The 17017-nt window shown below is 55.0% G+C and overlaps 6 protein-coding genes across 6 annotated transcripts; 3 read left to right on the plus strand and 3 right to left on the minus strand.

Moving 5' to 3' along the window:
• Positions 1 to 364: 364 nt before the first annotated feature.
• GCG54_00001547 (uncharacterized protein) lies at positions 365 to 1322 on the plus strand (the record flags this gene model as incomplete). The annotated part of the gene is made up of 2 exons (XM_045401662.1): positions 365 to 400; positions 447 to 1322. The coding sequence occupies 2 exons, from the start codon at positions 365 to 367 to the stop codon at positions 1320 to 1322; spliced, it is 912 nt and encodes a 303-aa protein (XP_045270391.1).
• An 877-nt stretch (positions 1323 to 2199) lies between these two features.
• On the minus strand, positions 2200 to 3368 carry GCG54_00001548 (Mitochondrial import receptor subunit tom40; the record flags this gene model as incomplete). Its single annotated transcript, XM_045401663.1, has 3 exons — positions 2200 to 2307; positions 2357 to 3001; positions 3060 to 3368. 3 exons carry the CDS (start codon positions 3366 to 3368, stop codon positions 2200 to 2202), a joined length of 1062 nt encoding a protein of 353 aa, XP_045270392.1.
• Positions 3369 to 5115: 1747 nt separating this feature from the next.
• On the plus strand, positions 5116 to 7052 carry GCG54_00001549 (putative 6-phosphofructo-2-kinase; the record flags this gene model as incomplete). The annotated part of the gene is made up of 6 exons (XM_045401664.1): positions 5116 to 5396; positions 5443 to 5478; positions 5531 to 5798; positions 5850 to 5930; positions 5976 to 6578; positions 6630 to 7052. 6 exons carry the CDS (start codon positions 5116 to 5118, stop codon positions 7050 to 7052), a joined length of 1692 nt encoding a protein of 563 aa, XP_045270393.1.
• A 495-nt stretch (positions 7053 to 7547) lies between these two features.
• Positions 7548 to 10236, minus strand: GCG54_00001550 (uncharacterized protein; the record flags this gene model as incomplete). The annotated part of the gene is made up of 4 exons (XM_045401665.1): positions 7548 to 9482; positions 9533 to 9907; positions 9960 to 10058; positions 10156 to 10236. 4 exons carry the CDS (start codon positions 10234 to 10236, stop codon positions 7548 to 7550), a joined length of 2490 nt encoding a protein of 829 aa, XP_045270394.1.
• Positions 10237 to 12828: 2592 nt separating this feature from the next.
• GCG54_00001551 (50S ribosomal protein L5) lies at positions 12829 to 14003 on the plus strand (the record flags this gene model as incomplete). The annotated part of the gene is made up of 3 exons (XM_045401666.1): positions 12829 to 13073; positions 13133 to 13832; positions 13893 to 14003. The coding sequence occupies 3 exons, from the start codon at positions 12829 to 12831 to the stop codon at positions 14001 to 14003; spliced, it is 1056 nt and encodes a 351-aa protein (XP_045270395.1).
• A 295-nt stretch (positions 14004 to 14298) lies between these two features.
• Positions 14299 to 14964, minus strand: GCG54_00001552 (Hsp70 nucleotide exchange factor FES1; the record flags this gene model as incomplete). Its single annotated transcript, XM_045401667.1, has 1 exon — positions 14299 to 14964. The coding sequence occupies one exon, from the start codon at positions 14962 to 14964 to the stop codon at positions 14299 to 14301; it is 666 nt and encodes a 221-aa protein (XP_045270396.1).
• Between the last annotated feature and the right edge of the window lie 2053 nt (positions 14965 to 17017).

Raw genomic sequence — 17017 nt, forward strand, 5'->3', positions numbered from 1 at the left:
AGTGTGGTACACGGAAACACTGAACCAGACCATGTTCGAGAACGTGTGCGCGTACGTGCGTCACCTTGCTGCTACAGGGTCATAGCTCTGGCTTCGGAGCGCGAAGCTCCAAGCTGTCGAGGCTCTGGCGAGATAGCAAATGAGTGACGGCCAAGATACCTTCAGACGAGCCTGGAACGGAAGCCCGTCACAGCGGCATATGCTTCCAGTTTGCTTCCGGGAGCTTGCTTCAGCGCGGCCAATCATCCTTGCCATGGAAATGAGGAAGAAGATAAGTAGGAGCTCTGCGCTGCTGGTCGTCTTGATGTCTAGTATCATCAAAAGCTAAACACACTTCAACGGTAAATCGACACATCACAACACTATGGCACCAGAAATCAAGAACGTCGCCATTGCCGGCGTAAGTCCTCCCTATCCAATACCCTCCTACCAACTAACAAGCCCAGGCTGCCGGTAACGTGGGCCCCCATGTCCTCAAAGCTCTCATGGACACCAAGAAATTCAACATCACCATCCTCACGCGCAAAGCCGGCTCTCACGACTTCCCCTCCAGCTGCACCGTCAAGGAGGTAGACTACGAGTCCCTTGACTCCCTTACCGCCGCCCTCAAGGGCCAGGACGCGTTCGTCAACTGCACGAGCAACTTCGACCCCAAGGCCGCGACCCGCGTGGTAGACGCTGCTGTTGCCGCCGGCGTGTACCGGTACATCCCGCCCGACTTTGGCATCGACCCCAACAAGGCCCACGTTCCGGAGCTGCCCGTGTTCGGAATCAAGGCGCTGACGCGCAAGTACATGGAGGCCAAGGCGCAGGAGGTGGGTGACAAGTTCACGTGGACCATCATCGCCAACGGGCCGTTCCTCGACTGGGGCATCCGGTCGACCTTTATGGGCTTCGACGTCAAGAAGAAGAAGATCACTTACTTCAACGACGGCGACAACGTGGTTCCCTACACGAACCTCCCCGACGTCGGCAAAGCTGTCCTCGGGTCGCTGACGAACCCCGACGACTCGGCCAACCGCATCATCTATGTGCACACGATCAACAAGTCGCAGAAGCAGCTCGCGCAGCTCGCGAAGGAAGCCATTGGCGGGGAGTGGGAGGAGATCAAGACGGACATGGATGCCGTCTACGCGCAGTGCATGGAGCAGATTAAGAAGGGTGTCATGACACCTGATGTCTTGATCCCGCAGATTCCGTACGCTTGCACAAAGAAGCACTACGCCGCTCCATGGGAGAAGAGCGACAATGCGATGCTGGGTGTGAAGGAGTGGAGTGATGAGGAGGTGAAGACGCTGTTCAAGCAGATTGACCAGGAGTAGAATAGCAAATCCTGAAATCAGACTTATTGTTGAGGCTGTATCAGAGACGTCGCTGCAACTGCTTCGATTGTGTCGAAGAATCCCTTGCGTCCCCATCTGGAAGTGAGACAGAGCAATGAGCGTCTGACAAGTTGTCTATTGGAACGCTTCGTCGTCTGCGAGGCGTTTCCAGGCAACCGTGACCCCTAGGTGGTTTGAAGATAACCTGACCAAGCATCAGCAGCGGCACCTTCGCATGCTATGCTTATGAGGTTACGTACTATGGCCTCGGTAGTACTCTGTTTGACCTGCAGTTACTTGCCCCAGTGTAGCTTATGCACACAACTTCTTCTTGACTTCGTGATTGTACAACAGGGCTTGTATCAGCATCTGAATTCTATCTCCTTCATACAAAGTACATGCGAGAGCTTTTCATCAAGAGGGCCCATTCAGGATGCTCTCACTCATGTAGATGCTCTCTCATCGGAGTGGCATCGGCCACTCCGCGTCGGGTATGCCGTTCCAGACCTCCCCATAACAAATGCATCCAAGCCAGCCCATACCCCACCACGCTGATCATTTCTTTGCTCGTCCTGAGCGTAATATACACAGGTCCTCGGCGGTAGAGAACAGGAATCGGGGTCACCGAACGAGAGTGAGATGGGTGGACGGAAAGGTGAGCTTCGGGGGGGCATGAGAAGCTTCAAATCGTCTAGTGCTGTCGGGGCGTGAATTCGTTTACTAAGACAGCAGTATAAGAAAAAAGAGCTTGTAAAGAGGAGTCGAGTTCGTTGGTGTCGTTTCCTGTCCTCGCCAGAGGACAAACAATTATCGGGTTCCATTAGGAGCGGAGCTTCGGATCAGGCTCGGCGAAAGCCTAGCCTGCCTCGTATCGAGTTTAGAAGGGGATGTTGGGGGTGCCCTGAGCACCGAGAGTCTCCTGCTGCTCCTGGAGCTCCTCGCCACCGGCCTCAATGGAGATACCGACACCAATCTTCGCTTGTTGCTGGGAAAGAGTTAGTATGGTCTCGTGAGTAGAAATTCGCTTCACATACCGCGAAGTGGTCAACATCGGCGGCCAGAGTCATCATGACAGGGGCAGCAATGCGCTTCTCCAACAAGCAGCTCAGCTTGCCCTTGGAGTCGACCTGGGCACGGAAAGTGGACATTCTGAAGTCGTACTTGGCGCCAATGGTGGTGACACCCTCCTTCTGGAACCCACCCATGACACCTCCAGCACCAGGGACGAGAGACAAAGACAGATCAACGCCGGCCTGAACCTTGTCGGAAAGACGTCTCCAGTAAGAGGTGTTCAGAGCACCTTGAGCCTGGAGCTGAGCGGTGGCGATCCAGTCGGCGGACTTGTAGCGAGCGCAGTAGGAAGTAGCGGTTTCGGGGCCCTGGGTCATGGCTTGGCGCTGCCAGACGGTCTCGAGACCGAGAGCAAGCTTGGGGGTAACAGACTGAAGGTAGCTTCCAATGAAGATGCCGGTCATGCCGCCCTCGAGGAAGGAGGGGTTGAGCATCTTGAGGGAGGCAGTAAAGTCGTCGCCTGTGTACTCGTTCTCGAACTGAAGCATCTCCTGGCCGGCGCCGGGAGCAGCCTGGAACTGGGCCCTCGACACCAGCTTATCAGACCATCGGTAGTTAAATCGGGTAGAAAGCTGTCCATCGTTGTCCATGTTTCCTTGCAGGAAAACCTATCTCTACGTCAGCGAACAGTTTTCGCGCATAATTGACATGGCGGGGTTTGCCAACCTTGCTCGTTCCATACAGCGCAGCAAAGGTGTACGGGTTCAGACGGTCGCCCATAGCAAACTGGTGAGAAACCTGGAACAAAGGTGACATGCTGAAGGCCTTGGTGAGGTCGGCGCGGAGGCCAGTGAACATGTAGTTGCTGAGCAGGACATCGCGCTGGACTTCCTTCGTCAGGTTCTCGGTGGTGCCGGGGTTGGACAGGCCAAGCTTCGCTCTCCTTTCCGAGAATGAGTTGATGGCATCTGACAGAGTGTGGGCGACAGGGTTGTTCAGAAGAACATTCTGAATTTGTTGGAAGCTTGCGGCCATGGTTGCGAGAGTCGGCGCGGGCCTGCGTCGAACGAAACCGGGGAATTAAACAGACGGGAAAAGTCTTAAAGGGAGGGAGAAGTGAGCAAAGGGTCTCTGTATCGGGAGGAAAAATACAGCTGCGACTGCCCTGGGGGAACCGATTGAAGCTCGCGCAATGGGCAGGCAGGGTCGATTTGGAGAAGTCGTCGACTCGGAGGCGGGAGCGTTGGATTGGCAGACTGGAGAATAAATTTCTTCCACGCTGGATTACATTACGCACCAGCTGGAGGTCCTGGTCGAGCACGAGCCACGGTGCCACGTTGGATTCAACGGGACCACAGAGCTGAGCGCCACAGCCGGTGGGGGCCTGCCAAAGAGCTCACCTTCAATTGAATGGGAGTCACGTGACTGAAGTTACGTCAGGTGCAACAGGGCACTCGATCGGTCCGAAGCTTAACCGGCCCCAGATGTCGGGACTGCCGCCGAGAAGACCCTTGCTTGCATCCGGCACGTTCCCTTGGCCTTTCCCAAGCACTCAGCCCAGAAGGCCTCTTTCTTCGCCAGAGGTGTTAGTAGTCCAAGGACATCCTGCAACTTACCTAACCTTCCTCACCTGCACAGGTGATTCCCAACCTCCATTGAGTCTTCAGACCAAACCATCGTAACTCTCCTGAGATATCTAGCAAAGCAGACCAACCATCAACGCTGTCTTTTCGAATCCCGGTTGGGCACCCGCCTGCACAGACCACAGAATTTCGGCGAAGGAGGGTCCTCGGCGGTCCAAGGGCTGGCGGCTTAATTCGGAACGGGGGCAGCTCAGACAGCAGCGTCACGTTCACCGCGACCGCCATCACCGTCCACGAAGCACCGACTTCTGCGCGATTTTGTCTTTCTGAGGTCGGCCCTTGACCTCACCTCGCCCATTTCGTACTCCTGGTCTGGTTCGATTTCGTGAGGGCCAGTACTAACAACGTCTCAACCCGGCACTGCGTCATTGCATCGTCCCCGCTATTCCCCTCCGTAGCGGCCCCTCCATCCGGCGCAAAGGCGGTGCCGTGTATGCCTCTCGACCAACCCGCTCCCACCTCTTGTCCCTCGGCATAATCCTTGATTCGCTTGCCGTCCCTCATAGGTGACCAACACATTCTCTGGAAATCTGATCCGTCAACATGGACACTTTGCTGTAAGCTCCTTCGTTTTCCTTCGTTTTGCCCTAAGAGAATCCGCCCAATAGCCTGTCCTCTCCTTGTCCCACATCACAGCAGCAAGTGCTGTCTCAGCATTGAGATACAAATTTGAGGAGCTATCCCCAGAAGACTTCATCAAGAAGACTTCAAATACAGCCATGCTTTTGCATGAGACAAGTCAAAGGTTTCTCATTACAACCATTACAACCATGCCAAATTCTACAGCCTATGTACCTACCCAGTCGCGGTCGAACGTGTTGCCCGGTTCCTCAAGACAAAGGCTCATTGACCGAGCCACCCCTCGACATCAACGACATCCTTGAATGGGTCTTTGGTAAACAGGACATTCTCCTCATGCTTCTGGGGAAGCTGATGTCAAGAGATTCACTGTTGTGACTAGTCTACATTGCTCCCCTTCTTCTTGGATCTGGTTCTGAGTCCTGTAGCACAATGTCTGCCTCTTTTACATACAATCATCTCAGCATCTTCATCTCCTGTGTGTTCTATCTCCATCTTCCACGCATTCCATCGTCACAGCAAAGACAACCACCTCATATCATGATCTTATCTCTCACAAGCTGATTGATCCATCGGGGTGCTGCAAACCCCTTTCACCATCCATGCCGGAGTTTGCTGAAGAAAAAGTTATTGACATTTTATGTTCTGATAGTACCGCCGAGATCGCGGCCAACGCGCCCAGATACCGTCGCAAGAGCTCAACATTCATCGACGGTATCCATGATGTTCCAGAGGACCAGGATATGGCTCCGGCCCAGTTGTACAGCACCATGTCTGGCCGGCTTTTCCACTCGGGCCGTATCGCTATTGTGATGGTTGGCCTTCCAGCTCGTGGAAAGACGTGAGTGCATCCTTTGATCGGAAGATACCTTAGCTGACATGAGCAGCCACATCTGTGTTTCTATGGCGCGTTACCTTGGCTGGTAAGTTCACTTTGGCAGGTCTTTTTGTACTTCTTGCTAAAGGAGCCTGTAGGCTGGGCGTGAAGACGCGCATCTTCCATCTGGGTGACTATCGCCGCGCAACCGTCGGCAAGGGTGGTATTGTCCCCGAGGACTACTTCTTTCCTGACGCATCTCCTCAATCTGTTATTCTCAGACAGAAGATCCTCAAGAAGTGTCGCGAAGATATCTACGCCTGGTTGAACCATGAGAATGGCCAAGTTGCCATCTACGACGCCGTGAACCCCACTGCTGCTGGTCGTCGTGCTTTGGCCAAGGAACTCGCAAAGCACGATGTGCAGGTAAGCTGTACAAGTCTTGCGTGCGTCAAGAAGTCCTTCTAATGCAAATAGACGCTCTTCATCGAGTCCTTCGTGGACGACGAGTCCATTCTTCGCGAGAATGCGCGTAACGTCAAGATCTCTTCGCCCGATGTGCGTACTCTCCTGGTCTTTCCTCTGCCTCGCTAACGTCCCCAGTTTGCCGGTATGGACCCCGATGAGGCGGCGAAACTCTACCTCCGCCGCATCGACATGAAGATTCCCGTCTTCGAGACCATGAACGAGAAGGAACTGAACTACATCAAGATGATCAATGCGGGTCGTAAATTCTTCTACAACAACGTGTCCTTCAACTACCTCTCCCACCGCATTGTCTTCTACCTCACAAATCTGCACATCAAGTCTCGCACCACCTACTTCGTTCGGGCCGGTGTCACCAACGAGGAGGATTCCTACAAAGCTGACGCTTCCCTCTCCGAGGAAGGCATTGCCTATGCGGCTCGCATGTCTGAGATCCTCCTTAAGCACCGCGAGCAGGAACACGCCGCCCTCGTCGAGAAAGGCGGCCCCTCGGTGCCCCTGCGGCCTCTCTCTGTCTGGACCTCCACACGCCGCCGCACCGTGCAGACGGCCGACTATCTCAAGAACAAGGGGTTCAAAGTCCGCCAGCGCTCGCAAATGAGTCAGATCAACCCTGGCGTGTGTGAAAAGATGTCGGAACGCGCGATCCGCCACATCTACCCCGAAGAAGTCGAGAAGCACGAGTTGGACCCTTACCACCACAGATACCCCCGCGCAGAGGTAATCTCCCTACATGGACATGTCTTTGATAGTTAGACTAACAATCGCTAGTCGTACCACGACCTCGCTGTCCGCCTCGAACCCATCATTCTCGAACTTGAGCGCGAGCAGTCCGACCTCCTCATCATCGCCCACGAATCCGTTCTGCGCGTGCTCTACGCCTACCTCATGCATTGCGCCACAATGGACATTCCCACGCTCAAGTTCCCCCGTGACGAGATCATTGAAATCATTCCCGCCGCCTACCAGAACGAAGCCAAGCGCATCCACATCCCCGGCATCGACCCCAAGATCACCCCTGGCTCGCCCGAGGACATCCGCATCCCCGTCCCCGGCAGCCTTCCCGCCAGCGGCAATATGTCGCCCGTACCGGGCCTTTCGTCTCCCCCCACCGAGGTTGTCGAGCGCCCCCCTGAGAAGGTCATCAACACGGCGGCGGAGATGGTCGCCGATCGGCAGAATGACGAGGACTAGATTGCAGTAGTTGGATGGATTTGCATTCCGCGCAGGGGAGGTGTGTGATCGAGAGAAGTGGATTTCTTGCTACTACCGTGATGGACCGTCCCACGGTCTCACTCTCGTCTAGCACAGGACACTGAAAGAGAAAGGTTATTATTACATGTCAAATCACCAATAGGTATAGGCCAGGCAGATAAATATTCATGAATGACGATCCAGTCATCAGAGTATCATTATTTCCAACATCTCAGACCGTGCATGAGGCCTACAGAGTCCCTCATTGTTCTTCGTGGTATCCCAAGTTTTTGACAACGCAACCAACGCCACCTTCTTCAGCTCACATTGCGCAATGCGCACATGCGCATCGTTCTGTCTTCCCATCTGTAGCCTATGAAACTCCTCGCTATTTTCAGGGCTGAAAGCTCTGCATCGATCCTAAGCCCAAAAAAGACATCCAAAGTCATTGACCGCTCATCAGCCGCCTGTCGCTCGCTCTGTCGTATCGTGCCTCTACATGACCGCGCATTCCCGCTCGGGTTCACCATCCTTGTTCTTCCTCTTCTCCTTAGACTTATCCCGTTTATGGCTGTGGTGCTTGTGATGGTGTTCGCTCGACTTCCTCTCCTTGTATTCCTTCGAATCCTTTGATTCCTTGGAGCCTTGTCTGTCGGATTCCGCAATCGGTGTTGGTTCCGCGGCGACATCCTCGATGAACTGCTCTTCCGGAACATGATCAGGCAAGGGGGCACTGACGGAAGATGCCAGCGCGTTGCCATTTGCAGGTTCCCGGAGGGGCTCCTTGCTTGTCCGCATGAGCCCTCCAAGTCGAGTCATAGTCAGACTGATTCGCCCCTCGCCTGCTTGGCTTGTTGGTCTGCTCTTGTTGTTCTTTGCCGTGAAACGGGCGGCAGCGCGGGACAAGCGCTGCGCCGTGGTCTCCTCGCCGTTTGGTGTGATCGCTGGCGATACGGCCTCAGGGGTAATGGCCGGCGTGCCCAAGGTAGAATCAGTGAAGGTCACACTTCCGCGGCGAGAGTCCTTGAAGCCCAGGCCATACGGCTCATCATCAAGACTCAGACGACTAGGCCTCTCAAGGTCTGACGAGAATCGAATGCTTGGTGCTTTTGGTGGTGAGATGGAGGTGTTCTCGAAATAGTCGCTCTTAGAGGAAGGAAATCCCGAGTTGATGCCCTCTTGCAGGTTTGGTGTCCCTGGCAAGTTGATGCTGACCTTGGACTCATTGTAAGAGGGCGGCTCTGTCTCGGTTTCCTCCGTTGAGGCAACTTCCACCATAGGCACGATCTGGTAAAATAGCAAATAGGGCATCTCGTCCTTCAGTGCTTGTCTAATGTCGTCGACATAGGTGACTCTGCTTTCGATATTCAAGTCGTCAAACTTGACCCATTGCGCTTCTTCATAATCGGGAGGAGGATCGAGGTCGTGCCGTCTGTTGTCTGTGAGAAGCTTCGGCGCTACTCGTGCGAATGAAATGTAGTGTCCGCTGTAAAGCGAGTCTCCCCGATGACAGACCACCGACTGGAGGACTAGCTTATATTCCATGCTAAAGCCATTAGGGTCCTCTTCGAGCTGCGTCTCGCCAGCAAGCATGAAGTGAGGCAGTCTCAGACTGTCTGGAATGTCGATGAAGGTATTTTGGCGCTGTGGTATCCCTGAGTTGGTCATCATGTACCGCTTCAGGCAAATTCCGACGACAGGCCGCTGGCTGAAGTTCATTGCCACCTCCATGTCGTTCTTGGGCTCCTTGTTCCCAGCGGCATGCCAGGGAATCAGTCTGAAAAACTGCCAGGCAGGGATTGTCACAGCCTTGACCACAGTTGAGCTTGTCCGTCGCGCCTTCTCCAACATGCTTGGCGTGTCGGATTCCGGCTTTTCCTTCTCTTCTAGTACGACTCGCTGGATTACACTAGTTGAGCGGTGCCTTGGGGTGGGACGCGAAGAACCGCTGGGGGATTCTGGTACGCCATTTGGTGCCTGGGAAGCTGTCCAGCGCCGTTCGAGAGCTGGCGACAACTGCAGAGGCGAAGTGCTCAAGACGTCTGCTGCCTCAAAGTCGGTGCTACCTTCTGGTGTCACCAGACGAATTGTGTTCTTGTTCGGTGTTGATTGTGCCAGCTCTTTCTTCTCCTCGTGGCTGTCCCTGAGCACATCCACTTGTGTATTGAAGTATTCCTCCAGACAGTCTTCCAACCTGATGCCTTTTCCATCGGGATCGGGGGGCACAGCCAGGTTCAGTAAACGTTCGTAGACTAGTTTGTGGTCGTCCTTGTCGTTCTTTCCCTGGTGGAACAAATCGACTTGTAGCTGTAATAGGGGGAGTTGAAGCGTCTCGGTAATGAAAGCAAAGGCTTCGGAGGTATCTTGTTGTTCGAGGAGCTTGGCGTCGCTCCAGCCGCAGTCGGCGAGAGCATCCTGAATGAGTTTTGTCTTCTACGGTTAGCAACAGGAAAGGGGGTCCAGGCGCAGAACCAGCTTACCATGTCTACGTGGATCATCTCTCCACTCCTCAGCATGTTCACCCATAGACGCAGTAGCGTGACCAATCTGCGTCTTGGCTCGTCCGTAAAGTCGTTCTTCAGCATGCACTCGAAGGCGTCCAGCTTAGCAAACATTGCAAACAGCAGAGAGTCGAGGTAGCAAGTGACGTTGCCTCTGTTCTCTGCACCGACCATCTCGACCTGGGGGTTGTAGTGTGTGATCTTGCCAGCCATTGCCTTGCACTGCATTTTGATAAATTCGACGGTCTTGTTGACGTCCTGCTTGGCGTATTCGCTATGCAAAGAGTCGCGAATGTGTTCTTCGGAGACGTCCGTAACGTTGCTATCGGCAAGCTTGGTCTTGATATCTTCGACCTGTCATCGCAATTAGGTCAAGTTCCTGTGGGTAAAATGCGACTTGGCGTACCTTTTGAGACTCCTTCTCCTTCAGCTCCTCGTCGGTTGGCAGTTGGGCGGTGTTGCTCTTGAAAAGGGATCTGAAGGCTTCGGCTGACAGCGGTCGGCTCTAGTGCGAGGGAACAAGCAATTAGCCTCCAGTCCTTCTCAACAGACGAAAACAGCATGTGAAGACACGATCATAGCGCCAGGGGTCGCAAACTCACCTTCTGTCCTGGCTCTGAGGATTTGCTCCTGCGATGGGCGCCATTCCTGTCCCGCAGGCTGAGGAACTTCTTGCCCTTCATGGTCGCGGGTTGTGTTGGTGGTGATGCAAAGCGAATTAGGGGTGATTGAAGCCGAAGAGGCTACTCAACGAAAGCAGTCACCTCAGCGGTCAGAAACCATGATCAGGTCGAAATCGCACCCCCATCAGCCAGCAGTACGGGAGTGGAGAGCAATAGTTGAGAGCGAAGAATGTATGCCAGGAGGTATGGAGGGGCTCTGGCGCGTCTCGGCGGGGCAGATTTTCGCAGGTCGCAAAAGACGGGGCTGGATGATCAGGCGTGGACTTTTCCATCTGTCAGCGTATTCTGTACGAGCGACGGGACGCTGCTGCATATGCTGCAAAAAGGGAAATTGCTGACCTGCAACGGTCGTATCTTGGTGTCAAAGGTCGCGAAGGGTCGTTCCTTAGGTAGAAAGAGTACGCAGAACTAAAAGGCAGGTCGTAAAAATACTGAGAGGAAATGTCGATGTGTTGTTGGTCGATACCGGGGGGACAGCTGAAGCAATTAAGGTAGCGAGCCCTTTACTCAACAGGCGCCGTAGTGTGCCAACCCGTTACAACCAGCAGGCGATGGGGACAAGGAGGAGGAGCCAGGGTCAGATGGTGGTTCGCGGATTTTGGCTCGAAAAATTCGGGGTCCAGGGTGGCCAGGTCTGGCAGGGCCGCAGGTGGCACCTTGCGGTGGAGATCGCCCAAAGGCCCAGGTACCGGCGCGGCAAAGCTTGGGCGGACCGGTACTTCCAACCGCTAGAAACTGTCCTCCTGGGCACCTGGTGCTCCTTGCGGACTTGCCCGTCAGTTGACTCGGGAGCCTGCCCGGGCTGGGAGTGCCTTGGTCGATAGCCCGCGACGGCAAGGCGGACTTTTCGCTGTTCGACCCGATGAACACAACCTGCTTCTACGTCCGTCAAGGAATGACCGTGACTCCGAGCAGCTTACCAACACCAACACGTGTGTACCTGTTCGTTGATCTAGGTAACTAGTTTGCAAGCGACTTGGCGGACGCTGTGGGTGGATGCAATAGGCAGAATAGAAGCCAGAATCTTCTGTCTGTCTCTCTGTCTCCCCGGGCTGCCGCGTTTCTTACATAGGACCTCGTCTAAACTATGAGTAAAAGTTGCCTGCCCCAACATCCAACATCCACGCGAGGTGTCATACGTAAGGCCTGTCCATCGTGGGAGCAACATCCGAAAAAGATCACGCCTCCCGAGTCCCTAAGATGAAAGTGGCAATTCATCCATCATATCAACCACAAGTCATTCGATCCCCTGTCCCAACTCTGGATAGCAGTCCGGACCCTTGGCGTGGCGGGGAAAAAGCACATCTTCGGCTGGACCAAAATCTCCTTAGGTCTCGCTCTTGTTTCGTGAGGCGTGTAAATGGATGCAATGATACCCTCTGGGACAAGTCTTGGCGCGTCCCTTACTTGCGCAGATCCGACCTCATGGCTCTGTGGCCCATGCTTCTAGTTTCAACAGCCCCCATCCCCCGTCTACGTTCTTGATTTGCAGAGAACAGACTTCGGAGGCCAGCTTGGTTGAAAGAACAGACGAATTGCGAAAATAGAATAGCTCGCCTGCATCACCTCTCCCCTCACTCAGCCCAGCAGCAAGCCCCAGGAGGCTCAACTGTAATACGCAACTCTAATCTACCTTACTACCCAGTGACAGGGCATGCCACGAAGCTCAACGTGTACAACGCGCCAAACTTGTCATTCAACGGGTTGCCCGTAGCCTAAAGTTCCGTGGCGTAATATGTCACTCACAAGCCCCGTGGTCGGTCGGTTAGACGTTGGATGTGACACTAAACTCGAACCCGACGAGAGATGCGCTCCGCGTAAACCGCATACGTTCGCATTCGTGTCCATCTTGGGGGTACAATCAGGCAACCTGCAGGGTAGCGCGCCGCCTCCCATCATCGAGATGTACAATGCTCATCTTCCCCATCCCTTCGTCCCATCTTTTCCCTTTCGCTGATCGTGCGTATGCGCGTCTTGACTGTTTGCTCTGCGTCCTCTGCCCACCTTGTCAGCTCGGTACGAGAAAGCCAAACACATCGCTTCCCGACTCTACGGCGCTTGATGACCCATGGGACTGGTGACTGTCAATTCAGCTGAGGGGCCGAATGATCGCTGCTACGTAATCCAGGGACGGCGTGAGCGACAGTATTCGCTCCAGAAAGGATCTTCGGCGCCTCGCTAGAATCCGATGGGCGCTGAAAGGAAACCCGATGGACGAAGGGCGGCGGCCTGATTGCAGATGACGACAGTACACCCACTCCCACGAGGTTTGAAGGCCCGAATGTCCGTCGCGCCCGGAAGCCCACTAGAGTTAGGTGCTGCTGGCCACGTTCGCTCCCGTCCGGTGATGTAACAAAGTCTCCTTCGGTGCGTTCGGTGTTAGTGCTGGCGAAGCAGGGATGCCTCAACGTCCAGGTGCGATAAGATAAGTCCGGGAAGATCCAGCCACATCTTATCCGGGGTCGTCCCGCAGCAAGGTCTCCAGCCACACGTGGCACGGACCTGTCTTGAACATTTCGAGATTGAAATTTCCAGCATCGCGACATGCCCTCGCAGACGTGGTGAGGCTTGCGACGGTACACACGACAGAACATGGCCACACTACGGGAAAGCTCCCGCTTAGGTCGGGCTATTTGCAGGCAGCGCTCGCCGTGGCAATTGACGCCTCTTGTCGCCCAGCGATGCGCCGCCACCAGCGCTTCAAAGGCCGCTCCCGAGCTGGCTGACCTTGAACCCGCTTCGTCCATGGGTGTCCCAGGACCAGACGAGGCCGCCGTGAAGGCATACGATACTGCGAAGCGCATCTCCGAGAGGCCACAACAGCTTCCCGGAAAGAGGTATGTCCCTCTATGCGAAAGATCAACGCACAAGCAGAGCACTGACATGCCATCAACAGATACCAATTCCACCCCCCAAAGTACGACCGCGGCCCGCTGCACCCCGTTCAGTCACCACCCTCTACCGACCCCACGGCACGAGACTTCGTTCCCGGACCCTTCAACATTCCCCGTCTGCGCCAGACCTACGAGTCCACCGTCGCCTCCGACTTGTTGACGATGACCTACCTCCACAAGCCCCCGGGAACCCCAGACCGTCCGGAACGCGAGCGACTACGTGAGTGGGACGACTCCTCGCCGTACAACATCAACCGTCCCCGCCGCGGTCCCAGAGGAGGAAGCAAGCTGGACCTTCTCGAGAAGAACGTCACCTGGCGGAACATCCCCCAGATCAAGGCCGTCTCGCTGCACGCCTTCATGCCCGGCAGCAAGATGCCCCACGGCACCCTCAACGTCGCGCGGTCCGTCATCCAATCCATCAGCGGCTCCTGCCCCGAGATCACTGAGGTCACAACCAACGTCGTCCAGTGGAAGATCCGCAAGGGCGACAAGGCCGGTGTCAAGACCACTATTTACGGCAACCAGGCCCTGGAGTTCCTTGACAAGCTCATCAACCTTGTCCTGCCCAAGATCAAGGACTGGCCCGGTGTCGAGGCCACCACTGGTGACGCCAACGGCAACCTCTCTCTCGGTCTGAAACCTGATGACCTTGCGTGGTTCCCCGAGCTCCAAATCAACTATGACATGTACCCCGCCAGAGTGAGTTAATACCGCTGCCTACGATGTATGATCTCTTTTTTTGCTGACGACACTTTCAAGCTCATTCCAGGTTGCCATATTCACATCCAAACGACCGCCACGTCAAACCGACAGGCTAGGCTATTGCTCCAGGCCCTTGGTCTTCCGTTCCATGGAAAGTTCAGGGATTGAGTGGCGGTTGTGCAAGGGTGTGTCCAAATAAAACAAAAATGTACAATACCAAATGACTAGAAATCTTGTAAACGAACTGTACCAACAAAAAGGTCACTCCCAAACACGTTAACGACAGCGTCATCTGGATGAAATTACTTCCATTTCGCAATCGTGAATCTCATTTACGAAGTAGTGATCATCTAAGCCCATGTTCCCATTCTTTTTGGTCGTCCCGTACGTCAGAATCCCCCATGTCGTACCGCCCAAAACGCCGTCCATGCAAGTTCATAACGAATCCTCTAATGTCATCTCTCTATGCCGTAATCTTGGCTCTAAGCCCATCCATGACTTTGTCAATCTCATCCATGTTGACGGCCTCAACCTTGCCAGAAGAGTGAAGGCCCTTCTTGGCCAGCTCGTCCGTGAAAAGGTCCATGGCGGGCTGGTAATTCCTCACAGCAGAGCTGAGGGCGTAGAGTGCCTTCCTCCTCACGGCCTCCTTCTCGCCGTCCTTGGTAGCTATCGACACAAGGGTGGGGATACCAGCGTCGCCCATGGCGAGCAGGCGCTCCTGGCTGGGCTCGTTGTTCTGAACGGCGGTGCCAATGCACCAGGCGGCCATGCGGCGCATGTCGTGCTCGTCGTGGGTGAGGCAGCTGAGCAGAGGTGACCACAGAGCGAGGTTGGCCATGTTGTTGGCGTTGTCGAGGTTCTCGATGAGCTGCTCAAAATTGTCAAAGGCGACAAGCTTGTTGTCGAGGGTCATCTCTGGGTCGGTCGAAGTGATGGCTTCCATGGAGGCCTTCATGAGGTCAGCATCGCTGGGGCCGCCGCCGAAAAGGGCCGCGATAGCCTCGGGGTTCAGGTTGCTGGCGGGGGCCCGGGCGGCCTGCTCGTTCTGACCGGTTTCACCGTTTTGGCCCCCGTTCTCTTGATTCTCGATACTCCATTTGAGGAGCTCGTTCAGGTTTCTATCCATGATGCAAGTTGTAGTAGATTGCTTTTGCTTGTGAAGGTTTGATTTTAACGAATGCGTCAGATGTTCCGTGACACGCTTTTGTGAGTTGTCGAGTTGAAATGGTTTCCGCAGGGGTATATGAGTTGATGTTGTTGAATCACATCAAGATTCAAGAACGTTCATCGACTTTCACTGAGAATCTCATCAACACCTCAAAAAGTTCTCCATAACTCAGGGCCCTGGTCACTGCTCTGACTGGCTGCACTGACAGTTGCCCTTTTCTGGAACCTTCAGGAAGGTTTCTTGTCTCAAAACGGCTTAGCGCAGATCTCACGTGAGAGCCCTGATCAGGGCCAGCTCAGTGCACGTTTATGCAGATTGGCGGTTGAAACTTGGGCAGAAAACACACGTTGACCGCAGCGTTCCGACCCATTGCCAACACTTCCTGCCCAAGATCGGATCATTAAGGATGCTGAGTTGGCAATTCCCGCCTGCCAGTCATAATTGAGGGTGTATCGTAACTCTGGAGTCCCTAATTCCGTGCCGTTGAGGCATGAGTGATGAGTTGCTCATGCTCTACGGTGGTTGGTGAAGAACCAAAAAAAGTTCCTGCCCCACCATTGAGAATGAGGTGCCCCTCATTGCCGCTTTAAGAGATGAGGGAGCTTCCCTGAGCTAGCGGCGTGCGGCTTGCTGATAGCTGAGTAGTGAACGATGAAGTCACTCGAGTTCGCAGCGAGAAGCAACTCTGTTGGTTACGTTGCATCCAATTGCGTTTCTAACGTCAGACTTGACTCCTTCAGCCTTGCATCTCAGCCAGAGCCAATTCTCTGGTTCTCACTTGATCGGTGTGTAATGCTCCGGTTGCGACAACAGACTGTTCATGCGTTCCCCCGTACGCAGAACGAAGATGACAGGTTGCGATCTGGACTAAGTGCCCGATCAACGGAGACACCGCCCGGCAGCCCGAAGCTCAGCCACACTGGAAACGTAGTGTGTTCCTCGCACCGTTTCTTGTTGGGAATCCCACACGAGGGTCGAAACGCTGGATAGCTGCACATGCGTCTTGAAGGCGAGAGCGAGCTGGACATCAATGAGGATGCGATAGGGGGATGCGAGGCTGGTTGCCAGGCCACTCACTGGCTTGCAGCCGGCTACCTTTGACCCCAGCCGTCGTTCCCGCAAAAGTTTCCCATACGCGGGTCTTCAATTTGGACCGTGAGAGCCGCGTTGACACCCCCTGGGAGTACGGCCCTTGCAGATGGCAGGGCCGTCGGTGTCGGTGTCGGCGCCTATGTAGGTACCTAGATTGCGATGTGCTTCTTACCGTCTTTGCGCCGGGCATCCGTCAATCCACGCAGAGGAAAGGAGAAGCAACTGTTCATGAGACCAAAATAGAAGATGGGAGATGCCTGCTTGGCGCCATCGCCCAAACTCTCTTCTTGCTGACGGGAGAGATGACGTACGACTCGGGCACCGGGAGACGGAAGGATGCTTTTCGTTCACATGTGGTTTGCTGGCCGCTGGCGCACATCCGCCCGCTGCGGCCGTCGTCGAGCATGAACCAAGCCGCGGCGGCGGCGGGCGGGAATCTTGTTGAGTCTCACGTGGACATCGGGGAACAGGAACAAGAGCGGCCCCCGTTCCACAGTGAGAGAGCGAGCGAGCAAGTAGACGGGACGGTCACGGATCCGCGATGCTGTGCCGCCACCTATCCACGACTCCCTGGCAGGCCTCGCGCTGGGGAGATGGCCTTGGCCAAGCTGCTCCCATGCTCCCATGCTCAGGCTTGGGTGAACCTTGCATTTTTTATCAGGCGGTAGCGTGCGTGAAGGCGGTCGGTGTGGGGAGGCCCTTGAAGATATTGGATACGCCACAGTCGCCGGGAGGCAACGGCACTGTAGATGGGTCGTGGCTTGGGCGGTCTCGATTGGCCCGTGGTGGTGGTTGTGGCCGTGGAGGTGAGCGTGCGTCTGTGTCTGTCTCCCGCCTCTCTCTCACCGTCGGTTTCAAGCTGCCTGGACAGCCAGCCAGGTACGGATGGCGAGGGTGACGAATGCTCCTTGCCGCCAGC

The sequence above is a fragment of the Colletotrichum gloeosporioides genome (assembly GCF_011800055.1).
Source record: "Colletotrichum gloeosporioides strain Lc1 chromosome Unknown consensus_7, whole genome shotgun sequence".
Lineage (NCBI taxonomy): Eukaryota > Fungi > Ascomycota > Sordariomycetes > Glomerellales > Glomerellaceae > Colletotrichum > Colletotrichum gloeosporioides.